The 16,730-nt window shown below is 43.3% G+C and overlaps 1 protein-coding gene across 5 annotated transcripts in view; it reads left to right on the forward strand.

The window, feature by feature from the left end:
- Positions 1-16,647, forward strand: part of actn4 (actinin, alpha 4) — a 70,534-nt gene extending 53,887 nt beyond the window's left edge. The window contains exons 8-22 of one of the 5 annotated variants that reach the window (XM_034232780.1): positions 790-875; positions 2,680-2,772; positions 2,921-3,046; positions 3,186-3,290; positions 3,970-4,117; positions 4,750-4,900; positions 4,984-5,092; positions 5,326-5,466; positions 5,970-6,152; positions 7,665-7,799; positions 8,321-8,500; positions 9,084-9,230; positions 12,705-12,770; positions 13,807-13,965; positions 14,605-16,647. In XM_034232780.1, coding sequence (XP_034088671.1) covers positions 790-875; positions 2,680-2,772; positions 2,921-3,046; positions 3,186-3,290; positions 3,970-4,117; positions 4,750-4,900; positions 4,984-5,092; positions 5,326-5,466; positions 5,970-6,152; positions 7,665-7,799; positions 8,321-8,500; positions 9,084-9,230; positions 12,705-12,770; positions 13,807-13,965; positions 14,605-14,763 — 1,988 coding nt within the window. In that variant the 3' untranslated portion in view covers positions 14,764-16,647. Of the gene's footprint in view, positions 1-789; positions 876-2,679; positions 2,773-2,920; positions 3,047-3,185; positions 3,291-3,969; positions 4,118-4,749; positions 4,901-4,983; positions 5,093-5,325; positions 5,467-5,969; positions 6,153-7,664; positions 7,800-8,320; positions 8,501-9,083; positions 9,231-10,684; positions 10,766-12,704; positions 12,771-13,806; positions 13,966-14,604 lie in introns of all 5 variants that reach the window. The other 4 variants (XM_034232781.1, XM_034232778.1, XM_034232779.1 and 1 more) reach the window with 4 other exon arrangements.
- Positions 16,648-16,730: the final 83 nt, after the last annotated feature.

Below are 16,730 nucleotides of genomic sequence, written 5' to 3' on the forward strand. Positions count from 1 at the left end.
TTAGCAGATGAAGGATTAGAACTTTGTAGCAGCAGTGTAACATATTGGTGCTTTAAGTAGCAAAACAAAGTGTGAGTGTTTTCTCTTTGGTTTGGTTCACTTGGTCTTTTGAGAATGTGTCTTAGTCATCCTCCAAATGCAAATCATCTAGTTAGGTGTAACATGAAGTTCATTTGATTTCAAAGTCATTTCACTTACTGCTGGATTAGTGCTATGATGTGTATATGCATGAAGAATCAGACGACTCTATTCTGCAGTTTGCCTTCAATTATTATTGTCATGCTCTGATTTCTACACTTAAAACCAGAGCTAAAGATTGTATTATTTGTATTATTATTATCAGAATTATTTGTTGTTAAATGTAGAAAGATGGTTAAAGTTATTTCTCTTTTTATTCTTTTTTATTTATGGATAGGGTTGATAACTTGTTGTTTCTTAGAGCAGTTCATAATGCCACCTGATTATTAAAGACATCATTCTCAGCTGCTGAATGAACCAAACTAAACCTCACTCTCTGAGAAGAGTGCGCTGAGTGAAGCTCTTCCTCAGCGCTGCTTGGCAGCTCATGTGCGTGTTTGTGTCCCAACCTGGAACTTGTGGCTGCGTCGTCCAAGGGGGGGGACAGGAGGAAGCTGTGGACCTAAAGAGTCCTCCCTCGCTCTCACACCCTGCAGGAGCGAGCTCATGCAGCTCTGGGTAGCTTTGGCTTCACTCTCTCTCTCTCTCTCTCTCTCTCTCTCTCTGCTTGCCTTCCTGGTGAACCTCTCCCCCCCGCTGGGTGCTGTGTAGACATCGTGGGTACGCTGCGGCCGGATGAGAAGGCCATTATGACCTATGTGTCCTGCTTCTATCACGCCTTCTCTGGCGCTCAGAAGGTGAGCTTCTCACCCTTCAGACTGACTTCAACAGTGCAGAAGAAGAAACTCCAGAGTTATTCCAGACGGAGAGAAGATAGGGAGCAATGTCATTAGATAGGATCAGAAAATGGGTCAAATCCCAGAAACATCTAGAAATGTTTCTCAAAATATTAAATAGATTAATCTAGCCATGGAAACTGGCTAGAGTCCTTAATAAGGAAATCATATTTCCCCACGCATAAGTAAAGGAATAATATATGTAAAAATAGCAACACTGTTTGATTAGTTTCCTCAGTACAAGATCATTTCAGATTCTTTTAATTGGACTGTTTTTCAAACTCTACCACATATGCAAAGTAGTCATTTGTTTCAAGTCACATATTCAAGAATATCCTGATAACTGAAATTCACCACAAATGACTCATTGTGAGTGTTTTATTATCGCAATCCATGATCAAATCTTATAGCCATCCCCAGAGAATCCTGCTTTATATTCCTCCTCACTGGATAAGACTTGTTCACAGGGAAACTCAGGGAATATCAACAGGATAGGAAAGCCAGCAAACGCTCTCTCATGCTTCTGTTTCAGCTTCTTTGGACATTGACTGTTTCCCCAAAAAGGTTTTACTTTATGGTCTGGATTTAAATTCCCAAACTCACGTCAGTACTGTAATCCTCCTGCATGACCGCCATGTGCCTTCACTGGATTGTTGTGGGTGTCAAATGTATCTCAAGTTTCCACTGAAATTCTGAATACATCTGAATACACGTAGGTCGAGCAATGTGTTGTTTACTGGGGGAAATGATGTTGAATGATGGAATCATGTAGTTAGCCAGCATCAATGCATTGAACCCCTGCAGTGTAATCGGCCCTGAAGCCTATTTCGCAGCAACCTACCAAAGATAATGTGACAACATGTTTGATTTAAAATGAATTTCATTGACTATAAATTATTGTATGTCCTTTTTAGATTCTATTCTATCGAGAACAACTGTGTCCATAGCAGTAGTCTGCCATTCAGAAAATACAGACTATTAGAATTCAGTAATTAACCAATCAGAATGGAGAATTGAACAAAACCATGTGATTAAACCAGGTGATGGTACTGACGGGTGTTTGGGAGGGATCTCTTTTATCACTGTGGGGAACATGACTAATGTCCTTCCAATTCTCAGCTAATAACACTTGTCATTCCAAATGTTTGTTTTATTTTGTGATGTTATTTAAATGTATATATAGAATACATTGGTTAAGAATGTAAAGCAATATGATGGAACAGGGTTTTTAGTACAGATTATATGTGAAAAGTGTACTGTTTTTGTTTTATTCCAGTGGTACAGTAGTGTAATATCGTAGGCAGCCGTGCTGGTGTGGACAGCAGTGCGACAGAAACTGTAACTAGACGTATGGACTGACTCCTGAGTTTTGGCGGGAGACGCATGGAGCTTTAAACACACTTATTGATTTTATTTTATTTTGGCACATTAAACTAACCATCAGCAGCTTGAGCATGTTTTATCAGTCAAGTTTAACCTCCATTTGACTTTGAGTCATTTGCACTTTTCTAAAATAATGTGACCTTAAGGTTAGTTTTATTTCTGTTCACTGCCTGTGTGTGGATTGTGCTCGCACAAATACAAATAAAAACAGAAGTGATAAATTATTCTAACAGGAAATTATAATGAGCAGTAGACACTGTTTGATTTAGAGACTCTTAACGCTTAGCTACAGTGAATGTCTCACTAAGAGTGGAGTGGACGTGATGTCAGCATGTTCTATCCAATCACCGCGAGCGCTACTCATCACTCTGTTTTCTGATAGGCTGAGACAGCCGCCAACCGTATTTGCAAAGTGCTGGCTGTCAACCAGGAGAACGAGCAGATGATGGAGGACTACGAGAAGCTGGCCAGTGAGGTGAGGAGACTTTTATTTATTCATCTACCTGACTCTACACTATTCATTTTATTTTTTGATGTTTTGTAATTAAGTTTAGTTACTGATTAAGTGTCAGAGCCTTGTTTCCTGACAATCTGATTGTATTTCCTGGTCTCCTCCTGGTCAGCTGCTGGAGTGGATCCGCCGGACCATCCCCTGGCTGGAGAACCGGACCCAGGAGAAGACGGTGACTGACATGCAGGCCAAGCAGGAGGACTTCAGAGACTACCGCTGCGTCCACAAACCCCCCAAGGTAACAGAGCTCCTCACGTGCTCTCTACTCACACCATGAAAATGGTTTCTCACTTCCAGCCTAACCACAGTCCTTATTCTAAGAGGTTTCCTCTACTGAATGGCTGACACTGTGAAACCTCTTCCCCTCCTGTCCTCAGGTCCAAGAGAAATGCCAGCTGGAGATCAGCTTCAACACTCTGCAGACCAAACTGAGACTCAGCAACAGACCTGCCTTCATGCCGTCAGAGGGACGCATGGTGTCTGTATGTACACCTACATCTCACTTAGAATGAAAAGAGTCCATATCACCAGACATTTGAATTATATTTGTATATCTTACAGACGGCAGGAAATCTGCTTACCCTTATTAAAAATATATAGATATGCAAATACATAAATAGGACAAGTGTGCTCTCCACAAAGATGTTCATCTACACTTAAACCTGCATTGAAACATTTTATTATGTAAACAACCTTTGTGTCAGCCTCACAGAACACGTTAGCATCTGTTGCATTTTCAACTACTTTTATTTTCATTTTAGTTTTGACTTTTTCATTTCATGTTGCTGGTTTTAGTGTAGTTGCAGTTTAACAGAACAGTAGCATATAGTTAAGTCAGGTGTAAAATGCACAAAATCCTTTCCTGTCTCTGGTGTGTATATATATCATGTTTTGTGCATTTGTCCATGACACTGACATTCTTTAATAATTGACTTTGTGCCATTCCACGGTGAACAGAAATGTCTCAGATCAGCTTTAAGTCTAGTTCTCTTGAATGATTCAACCCAATAGAGGGTTTAGTTTCACACCATTACACTTCTTTACAGTTTGGAATGACTGCTAGTAGGTGGGCTGTTCTTCTACTGTCATGGACTACAAACTGGTGCATTATGTGCTCTGCAGTGAAGGAATGGTATAATAACAGCTGCTGTTTGCTCTCAGGACATCAACGGAGCGTGGTACACTCTGGAGGGAGCAGAGAAGGGCTACGAGGAGTGGATCCTCAGCGAGATCAGACGTCTGGAGAGACTGGAGCATTTAGCCGAGAAGTTCCACCAGAAGTCTAAAATCCATGAGTCCTGGACCGACGGTGTGCTTAATCACACACACATTCACCCTTTGTAAAATACCACTAACTGTGTAGTTCCCCCCTCGATGATCAAGTTGAATCCCCTTTTTGGCAAAACAAAATCAATTTCCATTCATTCCAAGAGAAAAACCCCTCTTCTCTATCCAACTGTACATATTGTTAGTAAATCAAATAGTAAAATGACTAAACACTCATTTGATATTTGATTGAACCAGTCTGTGTTCTTCACAAAGAGAGCAGCTGATGCAGATTGTTTGAAATATACACTTGAAGCTCATATTTGTTTTTCAAGTAAATTGCTGTGTTGGCTTCAGGTAATGAAATCTATTACTTAGTATCTTTGGTTCCTTGACTTTCATAACCAAGGTCAAATCAACACTAATGTTGGACATCTACATCTACATGAAATATACTGGTCGAAAAAAGATCAGACTGACATTTAGTTACAAAAAATATCTTTGCCAGCTTCTTTTTAAATGTTGTAAACAAAGTAGAGGGGATCAAATGTTATAGACTGACTGCAAAATAAAAACGATTAAAAACAAAAAGTGAACACAGTATAAAGCAGCTGACCAAATGAACCCTCCCAGAGAGCAGCAGGTTAAGTTATTAACATGATGCTCTGTGTGCAGGTAAGGAGGCCATGCTGACCCAGAAAGACTACGAGACTTGCACCCTGTCCGAAGTCAAGGCGTTGCTACGGAAACACGAAGCCTTTGAGAGCGACCTGGCGGCCCATCAGGACCGAGTGGAGCAGATCGCCGCCATCGCACAGGAGCTCAAGTAAGGAGGCAGAGAGGAAGTGGAGGAGACTCATGTATCTGTGTGATAGCATCTTTTATACATCTGCTCCTCCCTGCCTGCAGCGAGCTGGACTACTACGACTCTGCCAGCGTCAACGCTCGCTGTCAGAAGATCTGTGATCAGTGGGACAGCCTGGGGGCCCTCACCCAGAACCGCAAGGAGTCTCTGGAGGTACCCCTCTCTCTCTCTCTCTCTCGCTCTCTCGCTCTCTCGCTCTCTCGCTCGCTCTCTCTCTCTCTCTCTCTCTCTCTCGTTATGTGTGTGTGATCACATATAGATTGACTGATGCAATCAGGTGGTTGTAATGCCCCAATGCAAAAATTATAATATTCCCAGTGTCTAAAGTCCTAGAACAGCTTTATCAAATATTAATATCAAAACATTTGATTTCTGTGTGCCCACAGAGGACAGAGAAGCAGCTGGAGTCCATCGATGAGCTGTACCTGGAGTACGCCAAGAGAGCAGCGCCCTTCAACAACTGGATGGAGGGAGCAATGGAGGACCTGCAGGACATGTTCATCGTGCACAACATCGAGGAGATCCAGGTAACACAGGAGGGGGGTGAATTATTGCTTTGTCCTAGACATATGCACAAGAGGAATTACTGAAGAAAGAAGGGTTGTGCGATATGAAGAAAAATATCACAATATTTCTGATCAAATACCTCTATTTATATTTCAACGTTATTGTAGGGTTAACTTTTTTGTGCTTTCGCAACATATTTACAGAATAATATTATTGTAAAACACTCATATTTTTGTGGATGTAATTGCTAAAGGCAAATAAGTGGCTCGAACAGTCTGGTACATTTGTAAAAATGATCACTTTACTGCAGCCTTTAAAACCAGAAACAGACAACACTTGTTCAATATAACAATTTCAGAAATCTAACACGATATCTAGTCTCATATCACAATTGGATATAAAATGAATATATTGACAACCCTAAAGAAATGTGAATTATACAAAATAACATATATTATAATGTGAGATGAACTATACCTGGCTAAAGTGCTGCAGGTAAAACCAAACGTTGTTCCCCCCTCAGGGTCTGATCACAGCCCACGAGCAGTTCAAGTCCACCCTGGCGGAGGCCAACAAGGAGCGGGAGGCCATCCAGGCCATCCAGGCGGAGGTGCAGAAGATCGCCCAGAGCAACGGCATCAAGCTGAGCGCTGCCAACCCCTACACCACCATCACCCCGCAGAGCATCGACAGCAAGTGGGAGAAGGTGGGCTGTGGCCTGGGCTTCCTGGGGATTATACCTGCACAAAGCTTAGTGCTGTTTATACCCCCTTGAGTTTAAATGTACTAGTGTAGTGCAATACAAATTGTAAATGTATTGTTTCTCCCTCGGATTTAGGTGTTTCTTTAAAGCAGTTCTGCGGGGAAGGAACACCACTCCGTCATATCTGCCTCCTACACTTATTTCTTTGTACATTTTTTGGGGGGGGATAAACTGCCTGCAGTAAACCAATAATAGCCACTAACACTAATGCTGCTTTTAAAGAGTGCATACCAGAACTCTAAGCAGTACCCTGTGTTCAATAATCATTTTATGATGTGGTCATTGATCAGACAGACATGGAGGTCGGATCGTCACCAAAATAAATAAATAAGTGGTCCGAAAAAGGTTAATGACAAAATAAATACACACAGCCTTCCTCAGGCAGTGTGTTTGTACCATGGACAGGAGACCCCCCTTGATGAGAAACTAATGCTACGTTGACACCGGACGCGATGCGAATATTCGCTTCGCTCTAAACGCTCGAGTTTCACAGCGGCTGCCAGCTGTGTTTACTCGCATCATTCAAACAAGACGCGCTGGCTCGGGAGCTAACTACAACAAAATGAACATATTTGACCGTGATTAAATTGTAATACACGTTTCTAAATTATGCAGAAGAAACAACATACTGATACCGGTTAGTAAAAACCATGAATTAATGCTATTAGTATTCGCCATGACACAGACAGTCTGTGGTTTGTACTTGTTTAACTTTTGTCCAGTTTCTGAACAGATATGAGGAGCTGTGAGCTCTGTGTGCTAACTGCTAACAGCTAACGGCTGATGTGTTCTGGTTGAACGCATGGTTGAACTTCAGTGATGGCAGGCTGAGATCCTCACCGCTGATTGGCTTCCGCGAGAACGCGTCACGTGAATTTGACGTTCGAGTTGAAAAAATGGAACTCTCGCGTTTGACGCGGCACTGTTCAATCGCGTGATTCGCGCCGCGTCCACCGCTTCATGCTCGCCGTCGGAGCGAATTCGCGTCTGTCCGCGTCTCTGCATTGACTTTACATGTAATCGCGCTGCCCCCAAACATCGCATCGCGTCCGGTGTGAAGTGATCGGGGAATCCCTCCGGAGTGGAGTCATGACGACTGGATCTGAATTATTTGTTTGTATTTGGTGGTTTGTGTTCCAGCTGTCGATCAGCAACTATATATCCATAATACACCAGTTAAAGGTAATACAACTAATGTGTTATATTAGCTGTACAATTTACCACATATGGTGTTCTTAGTTTCCATACCTCCTGTGTTTTACGAGCGACTTATCAAGTCTTGGCAAACGGCATAAAACACAATTAAACATGATAGTATATAAAACCATGCTTGTATTTATGCAACCTATAGAAATGCAAAACGGCGTCAGTTTAAAGTAATTCTGTCCTCCTGCTTACCGCATCATTTATGAGAAAACATTTCTTAACAAGAGAACATAATCGTGTGTGTTGCAGGCGATGGGCATGGTGCCCCTGCGTGACACGGCCCTGCAGGAGGAGCTGAACAAGCAGAACAACAACGACAGTCTGAGAGCCAAGTTCGCCACGCAGGCCAACACGGTCGGCGCCTACATACAGGCAAAGATGGAGGTAATGAGGATCAGTGTGAGAGTTCAGAGCTTTAGTGAAATTAAACCCTGCTCAAGGTTTCAACGTTTTAAGACAGCTCAATACTTTTATGCCAGTTTCTAAATGTATTGACTCAATATGTTTATATATCACTTGTTTTTTAATTGTTCCTTTGAAATGCTGAACACACACTGCTTAACCCAGAACCATTCATGCCAATACAGCTTCATCATATATTTTGAAGCTTCCCCTGCTGCACATTTACTGTTTGTTTTTTTTAAACTGAGCTTCTGCAACTCATTGTGAGCATTTTAATGTTGAAATAATGAAAGGAAAATACACCAATCTACCCTTCAGTCAAATAATTAGCTATTTTCACACTTGCTTCAAAAGAAAGGGTTAAAGAAAAATAGATTTGGTGCTGGATTAAGGGTTTTATAAAGAATCAAACATTGCTGCATGATATGGTGCATGTCATTTCTTCTTAAATCAGTGTATTTGTAGGATAAACAGGATAGTAAACACTGTTTGTGTGTCTGCAGGAAATAGGCCGGATATCCATTGAGATGAACGGCACTCTGGAAGACCAGCTGACCAACCTGAGGGATTACCAGACGTCCATCATGTCCTACATGCCAGAGATCAACACCCTGGAGGGCTCCCACCAGCTCATCCAGGAGGCCCTCATCTTCGATAACCAATACACCTCCTACACAATGGAGGTAACTTCACACATACATCTCAAGCCTTAAGGAAGAATCCACTCTATCACTGCTGCCCGCTGCTTTTTTAAGGATACTAGTTAATACTCATAGTCCTATTGTGAACCCAGAAATGTGGAGTACCCCAAAGTTTTATGTTAGAAATGTATAGAACAAAATAAATTATAGAAATCAATTTCTGACGTTTGCAGGATCAACAATGGCAGTTTTAACTAGGAAATGTCCATGTTTGTACTCTCTGTGGGCTGATTTTGATGAATTTGTGGTCCGTTTAAGGTGAAGGATCATTTAAGATTGGAAAGATTGCTTATCTAATTGAAAATAAATTATCCACTGTAGAGATATTCATTTTCAACTTGTGATTCTATATCCAATGGTCGCAACACTACTTTTGCTAGTCAAAATCAGCACACAGATACAAATGTGCCACTTTGGATCCTGAAATCACAGTGCTGGGACTTAGACTATAAGCACATAAAAGCAGTTTGTTTTGATAAGATTCCCTCTGTACATTCCCTAAGGTCAGTACAGAGAGTAAAACTCTGAGAGACAATGAGTAACATGTTCCCCCCCCCCCCCGCAGCACCTGCGTGTGGGCTGGGAGCAGCTGCTGACCACCATCGCCAGGACCATCAACGAGGTGGAGAACCAGATCCTGACGCGTGACGCCAAGGGCATCAGCCAGGAGCAGCTCTACGAGTACCGCGCCTCCTTCAACCACTTTGACAAGGTCAGGGGCCGAGCTGCGGGGCCACGGCTCATTACACACCTGTTGGGTTCTGTTTGTACACACTGTCACAGAATGGTTGTAAACTTTTAAATATACTTGATTGGTATTGAATTGATTATTGCAGAAGAAAACTCTGTGGTAAAACATTTATGATATGGATCATTTCTATAGATGATATTTTACTAACTAACCACGGTCACATGACTTTATCATCACCACTGCTAAACTAAGAGCTATTCAGGGTGATGACGTTTAGTGATTTAATTTAGCTACTTCTAGCTACCGCCCTTTTACGACACATGGAAGCTTCAGAATTTAAGAACTAAATCAGAGCAGTAAATATAAATACATATACTCTGACACAATGGTAATGCATGCATGCTACACCACACTCTACTAGGACAACAACACATTAAGCCCTCAACCCAAAACTTTGTGGTTTTTTCATGGTATTGTCTTATCTATGGCATATGTATTCATATATGACTGTACATTAACTGTCATAAAAGTTTGTGTTTTGATGTGAGGATTTAGCCCTTTCTATATAAATGTATAACTTGATGAATGAATGTTTAGACCTTACAAGGGGGTGAGAGAGGAGCCAAACGTGTGAGTATCCATCCTGATTTTAGTAACTAGCACAAGTCGGGTGGGGGTGAAGGTCAGATGTTAGCAGAGCACAGTGTTTGCTGCGGAGAGGGCAAAGAGTGAGGAAAAGAGGCAGCTTTTCTATAAATGAATCTGCATGTTAATGTCAGGACATTGATGTAGTTTAGTTTTAAAATAATCTATCTGCGGCAGTGTTCACACAACTGGTGCCTAGTTGGGGGTAAAAAGCAGAATATGTCAGCAAACCTCTGTGTCCAATGGTCGTTTCAAACATTGGCTCTTTGAGGGGAAGGGAGTGGGTGGGCATCCCCATCATTCACCATCTCACACCACTATGTGTGTGTCACTCTGTTTCCTGTGGTCACCCATCACATCAGTGTTATTCTACAGCATAATACTAGAACCTTTTAAATGTCCCACAATCTACAATGTGAACCTCTTTTAAATGGAGGACATACTGACTCCTCGATTATTATATTCTAATATAATATATTTTAGAAGAATGCATGTGGCTCTCAATAACACATTTATAGTATTCTTCTGTATTACCAAGCAGAAACCCTTCAGTTTCAAGTGAATTTTCAGTATAACTCTGTGAAACCATTTATAAGTGTTTCATTATTACCTCGGGATGTGTTGAAAAGGAGTCTGGGGCCATCATGACTTCCTGTTGAGTTCTGTGTGTTGACATTGTCTAAACATCAGTGAATGTCTGTGTCTCCATCCTCCATGTCTCCATCTCCTCCCTGCATGCTGTGGATCTCATGGTCACCACCATCCCTGTGTTGTGATTGGTTCATCCTCATGACGTGGCGCTCTGTTATTGGCTGTTTGTCTGGTCTCAGGATCACAGTGGGGCTCTGATGGCCGAAGAGTTCAAGGCCTGTCTGATCAGTCTGGGCTACGATGTGGAGAACAACAAGCAGGTAGGATCTGCAGCGTGGGCGGAGCCAAGACAAGAGGTGGGGTTAGCCTGTGAACAAAGAGGTGGGGTTAGCCTCTGAGCCAAGAGGTGGGGTTAGCCTGTGAACAAATAGGTGGGGTTAGCCTCTGAGCCAAGAGGTGGGGTTAGCCTCTGAGCCAAGAGGTGGGGTTAGCCTCTGAACCAAGAGGTGGGGTTAGCCTCTGAACCAAGAGGTGGGGTTAGCCTCTGAACCAAGAGGTGGGGTTAGCCTCTGAGCCAAGAGGTGGGGTTAGCCTGTGAGCCAAGAGGTGGGGTTAGCCTGTGAGCCAAGAGGTGGGGTTAGCCTGTGAGCCAAGAGGTGGGGTTAGCCTGTGAGCCAAGAGGTGGGGTTAGCCTGTGAGCCAAGAGGTGGGGTTAGCCTGTGAGCCAAGAGGTGGGGTTAGCCTCTGAGCCAAGAGGTGGGGTTAGCCTCTGAACAAAGAGGTGGGGTTAGCCTGTGAACAAAGAGGTGGGGTTAGCCTGTGAGCAAAGAGGTGGGGTTAGCCTCTGAGCCAAGAGGTGGGGTTAGCCTCTGAGCCAAGAGGTGGGGTTAGCCTGTGAACAAAGAGGTGGGGTTAGCCTGTGAGCAAAGAGGTGGGGTTAGCCTGTGAGCCAAGAGGTGGGGTTAGCCTCTGAGCCAGAGGTGGGGTTAGCCTGTGAGCCAAGAGGTGGGGTTAGCCTCTGAGCAAAGAGGTGGGGTTAGCCTCTGAGCCAAGAGGTGGGGTTAGCCTCTGAGCCAAGAGGTGGGGTTAGCCTCTGAGCCAAGAGGTGGGGTTAGCCTGTGAGCCAAGAGGTGGGGTTAGCCTGTGAGCCAAGAGGTGGGGTTAGCCTGTGAGCCAAGAGGTGGGGTTAGCCTGTGAACAAAGAGGTGGGGTTAGCCTGTGAACAAAGAGGTGGGGTTAGCCTGTGAACAAAGAGGTGGGGTTAGCCTCTGAGCCAAGAGGTGGGGTTAGCCTCTGAGCAGGAGCACTGACCACACACTGAAGCTGTCTGAAGCAGGGCCGGACATAGGGATCTCTTATCTGGAAGTTATACAAAATCTCCCTACACTCTTACTGTGAGGAGCCAGAGACAGAACAATTTATATTTTAGCAATGTAATACATTACAAACAATTGAAGCATATACTGGATTGTCATCCCTGTTTTACAAAACATTTTTGCCTGATTTTGAGATGTTAATGAAGGTGCTCTGAGGAGGTCAAAACTATATTTGTCTGGTAAATCAATTCACTTCCGTAAACAAAGATGCAATGCAAATACATGTCACCGTTTACAGTTGGAATAGGCCTTGATTTACTTTTATTTTACTAAATATTTACCAGTTCGTACTGTCACATTTGGTAATAATTTGTGATGTATTACAATTGACCTTGAACATGGGCTTGAACAAGACGATAACGTCAGACAGTGCACCAGCAATCTCTAAACATCTAGATTATTGATCAAATTGGATTTGTTATCTTCAGATTTAAAGAAATATAATCCCAGATGTCCTGCTGTCATTGATCATGTTAATCTGATATGAAGGAAACCAGACACAGTAGAGTGGTCAGTGCTGAGTCAGCACTCCTGCTCTGGGGTCCCGCGGGGGTCCGTCCCTCAGCATGGAGGCAGAGATGCTGCGTCCTGTTTGTCCACCTGGGGGCTCTGTTGCTTTGTGCTTCAGCTGGATCAGGCTCCCTCTCACTCTCTGAACACCCCCCCCCCCGCCCCCCCTTCTCCTGTCTGTCCGTCAGGTTTAACTTTTGCTGTTAACTGTTTGTGCTTTTTATCTTTTTTTCACACCCCTCCAACATTTTCTCTACAACATCTCTGTTTCTGTGCACCACTCCTCCTCGATCTTCATCCTCTCCTTCCTCCTCCTCTCTGCCACCTGTGTCTCTCTCCCCTTATCACCTGGGCCTTGGCTGTGGCGCCACAGAAGCGATCGGGACTGATGGTCTCAGAGGATTTCCGGGCTCTACTCATTTCTACAGGATACAGCCTGGTACTGCTGCTGGCATGATGCTGTCGGGGGTCAGCAGGGCCACGGACATCTGAACTCAATTGAGTTTGTCTTGAAATGACCACACCCAGTCTGGGAAGATGTTAAAGATGTGTGCCATCATGCTACATTTCCAGTAAGAAATCAGCTCCTTATGAGAAGGGCTGGAGATCTGTATTGTAGAGTAATCACCAACATATTTCTTCATCTTGGTCATCATTTACATTTTCTCTTAAATCAACATTTTAGTAGACTACCTGGCCTTTTAGTTTGATTTTTGAAGAAACAAAGGAATACAAAATAAATAATAGTATTTCTTATTTTATTGCAAAGCTCAATATTGTTTTTGAAAATATTTCCAAACTACAGTCTTGCTCAGTTTAGTTTTGTTGTGCTGCTTCTGGCTTAAATCTGAGTTGTACCCTTTTGCTACGAACCCTGCTCTCACCCGATCCTCTCGCTGGTTTTATTCGATCTGTTGCTTTGTACCTTCTGCTCCTCTGCTGGGGCTTTAGTTGACTATTGACATCCCAATGACACAGTCCTCAGTGTCCTCATATGTTCCGTGTTTCTCATTGGTATCAAACAGTGTTATGTAATGTATTGTGCATGTGGAGAAATGTAAAATATTGGGACCAGCAAAACCAAATCTCCGGCTCAGTCCATTAATGGAGGTCCTGATTTTTTGCACACGGTGTGTGTTTTGGTGTGTGTTGTGTGTGTGTGTGGTGTGTGTGGTGTTGTGTGTGTGTGTGTGTGTGTGTGTGTTGTGTGTGTTGTGTTGTGTGTGTTGTTGTGTGTGTGTTGTTGTGTGTGTGTGTTGTTTGTGTGTGTTCTGTGTGTGTTTGTGGTGGTGTGTGTAGTAAGTGTGTGTGTGTGTGTGTGGTGTGTGGTGTATTTGTGTGTGTGTGGTGTGTGTGTGTGTGTGTGTGTGTGTGTGTGTGTGTGTGTGTGTGTGTGTGTGTGTGTGTGTGTGTGTGTGTGTGAAAAAATAAATAAATGCTGTCTCCTGGTTAACCTTATGTTTCTCGGTTGCCAGGGAGACAGTGAGTTTGCTCGCATCATGAGCATAGTGGACCCCAACAACAGCGGAGCAGTCACCTTCCAAGCCTTCATCGACTTCATGTCCAGGGAAACGACTGACACGGACACTGCAGACCAGGTCATCGCCTCCTTCAAGATCCTGGCCGCTGACAAGGTGAGTGTGTGTGTGGGTATTTATGAACTTCCCCTAATTACCGCCCCCCTTCAGAGACACACTGTCAAACACACTCATACCTGCTTGGTATGACATTGAAAAAGTTACATTAAATAATAAATACAAATAAATTACAATAAAATGACTGTTTAATCTTCACATCTTGTAATCATCTCTATCATTTTGAGCACCAAATTATTGAAGAGTATCGAAAAATACCGGTATCGATAAAATCCTAACGATACCCATTCCTAGTGATGAGTGTTTGTGTTTTATCACACATAATTATACAGCTTCCAGTTAAAGCAACAACAACAACAATCTAAATGGTTCTTGTGCAGGAGTCTGTATGAAGCATAAAGCTCACTAACAGAACAAATATGATTCTTGGTTCTGATTGGCAAAGAAAACCAGATGCTAAAAATAATGTATTTGATGGAATGAGATGGAAGCTTTTGGATATTTCCCTCCTTTTATCCCATCTCTTTCAAACTGCAGTACATTCAAACTTAATTGGACAACAAAAACAATAACCTTTAATTCTCAAATTAATCTTTTGTATAAACAATTTTGTAAGTTATTCTGTCACATTGTGATATATTGTAAGCCCTTATGTACCCTCCTCTTTGTGTCCATCAGACCTTCATCACGGCCGAGGAGCTGCGGAGGGAGCTCCCCCCCGACCAGGCGGAGTACTGCATCGCCCGCATGGCGCCCTACACGGGGCCCGACGCCGCCCCCGGGGCCCTGGACTACATGTCCTTCTCCACCGCCCTGTACGGAGAGAGCGACCTGTAGAGGAGGGCTGCACAAACCAGTGGGGGGGGGGGGAGGGGGGTGTAGAGAGTTACTCTGTGCGTAGAGAAGAGGCCAGAACGTGAGCAATTGGAAGAATTTGATTGGTGGTTGTGAGGTGCCCCTGCGTGTGCCGTTTTAGAAAGGATCAGGAGTGTTTGAGAATGAGCGTGTTGATTGGACTGTAGTTAGGTGGGCCGGGGTCGAATGTTTTCCAAACGCATCCAGAGTAATCCATTTGTTGTAAAAGGTATTTGATGAACGGGCATATCCAGGGCAGCTGGGGACAGTTGCTCTGTAGTGCGGGTCCTTAGCTTCACCCTCTCTGCCTTTGTGGAGCTAAACTGGGGAGGGGGGGAACAAGCTAATTTGATACTTATGCTATTTTTTGTTTATTTTATTATAATTTCTTTATTCTTGTCAGCTGAGGGGGGGGCAGGGTGGTGTGGGGTTTGATGTGGCGACTGGCGAGGTTTGTGTATTAGATCCTAGAGATATATGCTGCGGGGTCAGAAGGATGGGAGGGGGGGTGCTGACCAAGCAGAGATAAAATGACTTATTTACCCATAATTCCCACGTGGCTGGATAAGGTCACCCGTCTGACCTCAGCTCTTTTCCTCCTCCTGTCTTTGTTAATTTGGTGGGGTGGGGCTGGTGATTGGTGCAGATTGGGGGGGGGGCGGGGCCCAGCGCTGTACATACTTTTTTTTCCAGTGCGAATCATGTCATACACAGTTCGAGTTGTTGAGAATAATTGATGGCAGGCTTTCCAGTCGAGGGACATATATTAAAAATAAAAACGCTGACATTTCAAAGCCAATGAGAGCAGAGCAGTTTCACCAGTGGGTAGGTTTGAGCTTCCAGAAGTCTTTTTTTCTTCAGCTTTCTTTTTCTCTCTGCAATGGAAATAATCGTGGAAATAGTTGGTAGCCATGAAGTGGAGCCTTATGTACCGAAAGGCCTTCCCCTGTATAAATCCCATGACAAGCATCACCATAATTATCAACAAATATTTGCTTCTGTGAAACTATTCTCCTCCTGGCTATAGGTGCTTATTTAAATAAAAACAATTATACATTTATATGATAGGTAAGATTGTAGTGGTCAAAGTTAGTCCAGTTTTATATACAAGAAATAATGCAGAATTATATACACGTCATTTCATTGAGACATTGACTTCCTAGATTTTTAAGAGCTACCATAGTAACGCGCTGTGGAGCTCCCCCCTTAGACTTTTGGAACAATGGTGGAAGAAATCAAATAAATGTGCCGAATGGTGAGCCCTGTCCCTCGCTCTTACTCTCTCCTAAAGTCAGTCTCCCACTTCTTCCTGTTCTCTCCCCCATCCCTACACCCCTCATCTGTCCCTAAAGAAAGGGGAAATAAAATATACCGCAAAGAAGGGGGAGGGAAAAGATCGGGGAGGGGTCTTTATGTAAACATTCCATTATGTGCAAGTAAAAAAATACTACAAAAGGAAATGATGTAAAAAAGAAAACTATGCAATCATAATGTGTTCAATATCTGAGCTCTGGGTGTTGTGGGCATCAATCAGGCCCTTTCTGGGAAAGCTCTGTCTAAATTCCAGGATAACTGAGTCCTCTAGTGTTTGTTGGCTGTTACGGGGGAGAGGAGGGGGAGACTCAGGGAGGGACAGACGGGGAAGGAACTGAGAAGAAAAGACTTGGACCAAAAGCTTGTTTCTCTTCTTTCTTTCGCTTGTTTTCCCTGTGAGGTTGGAGAGAAATGAACTCTGGAATTGTGATTTTCCTTTTTTTGTACTCTTTAATATCAAACCTTATCTGCTGTACTGGAAACTGCAACGCCTTCTGTCTGTAATGATAAGTGAGTTTCACAAAGCACACATAAAAGTTTCCTTACAAAATACCTCTGCTCGTCCTGGAGTCTTATTTCTTGTCTGCCTGCCTGTGGATACAACTTCAGATATGTTGTCATTAAAAGTAAAAGCT

Source organism: Gymnodraco acuticeps, unplaced genomic scaffold, assembly GCF_902827175.1.
Source record: "Gymnodraco acuticeps unplaced genomic scaffold, fGymAcu1.1, whole genome shotgun sequence".
NCBI lineage: Eukaryota > Metazoa > Chordata > Actinopteri > Perciformes > Bathydraconidae > Gymnodraco > Gymnodraco acuticeps.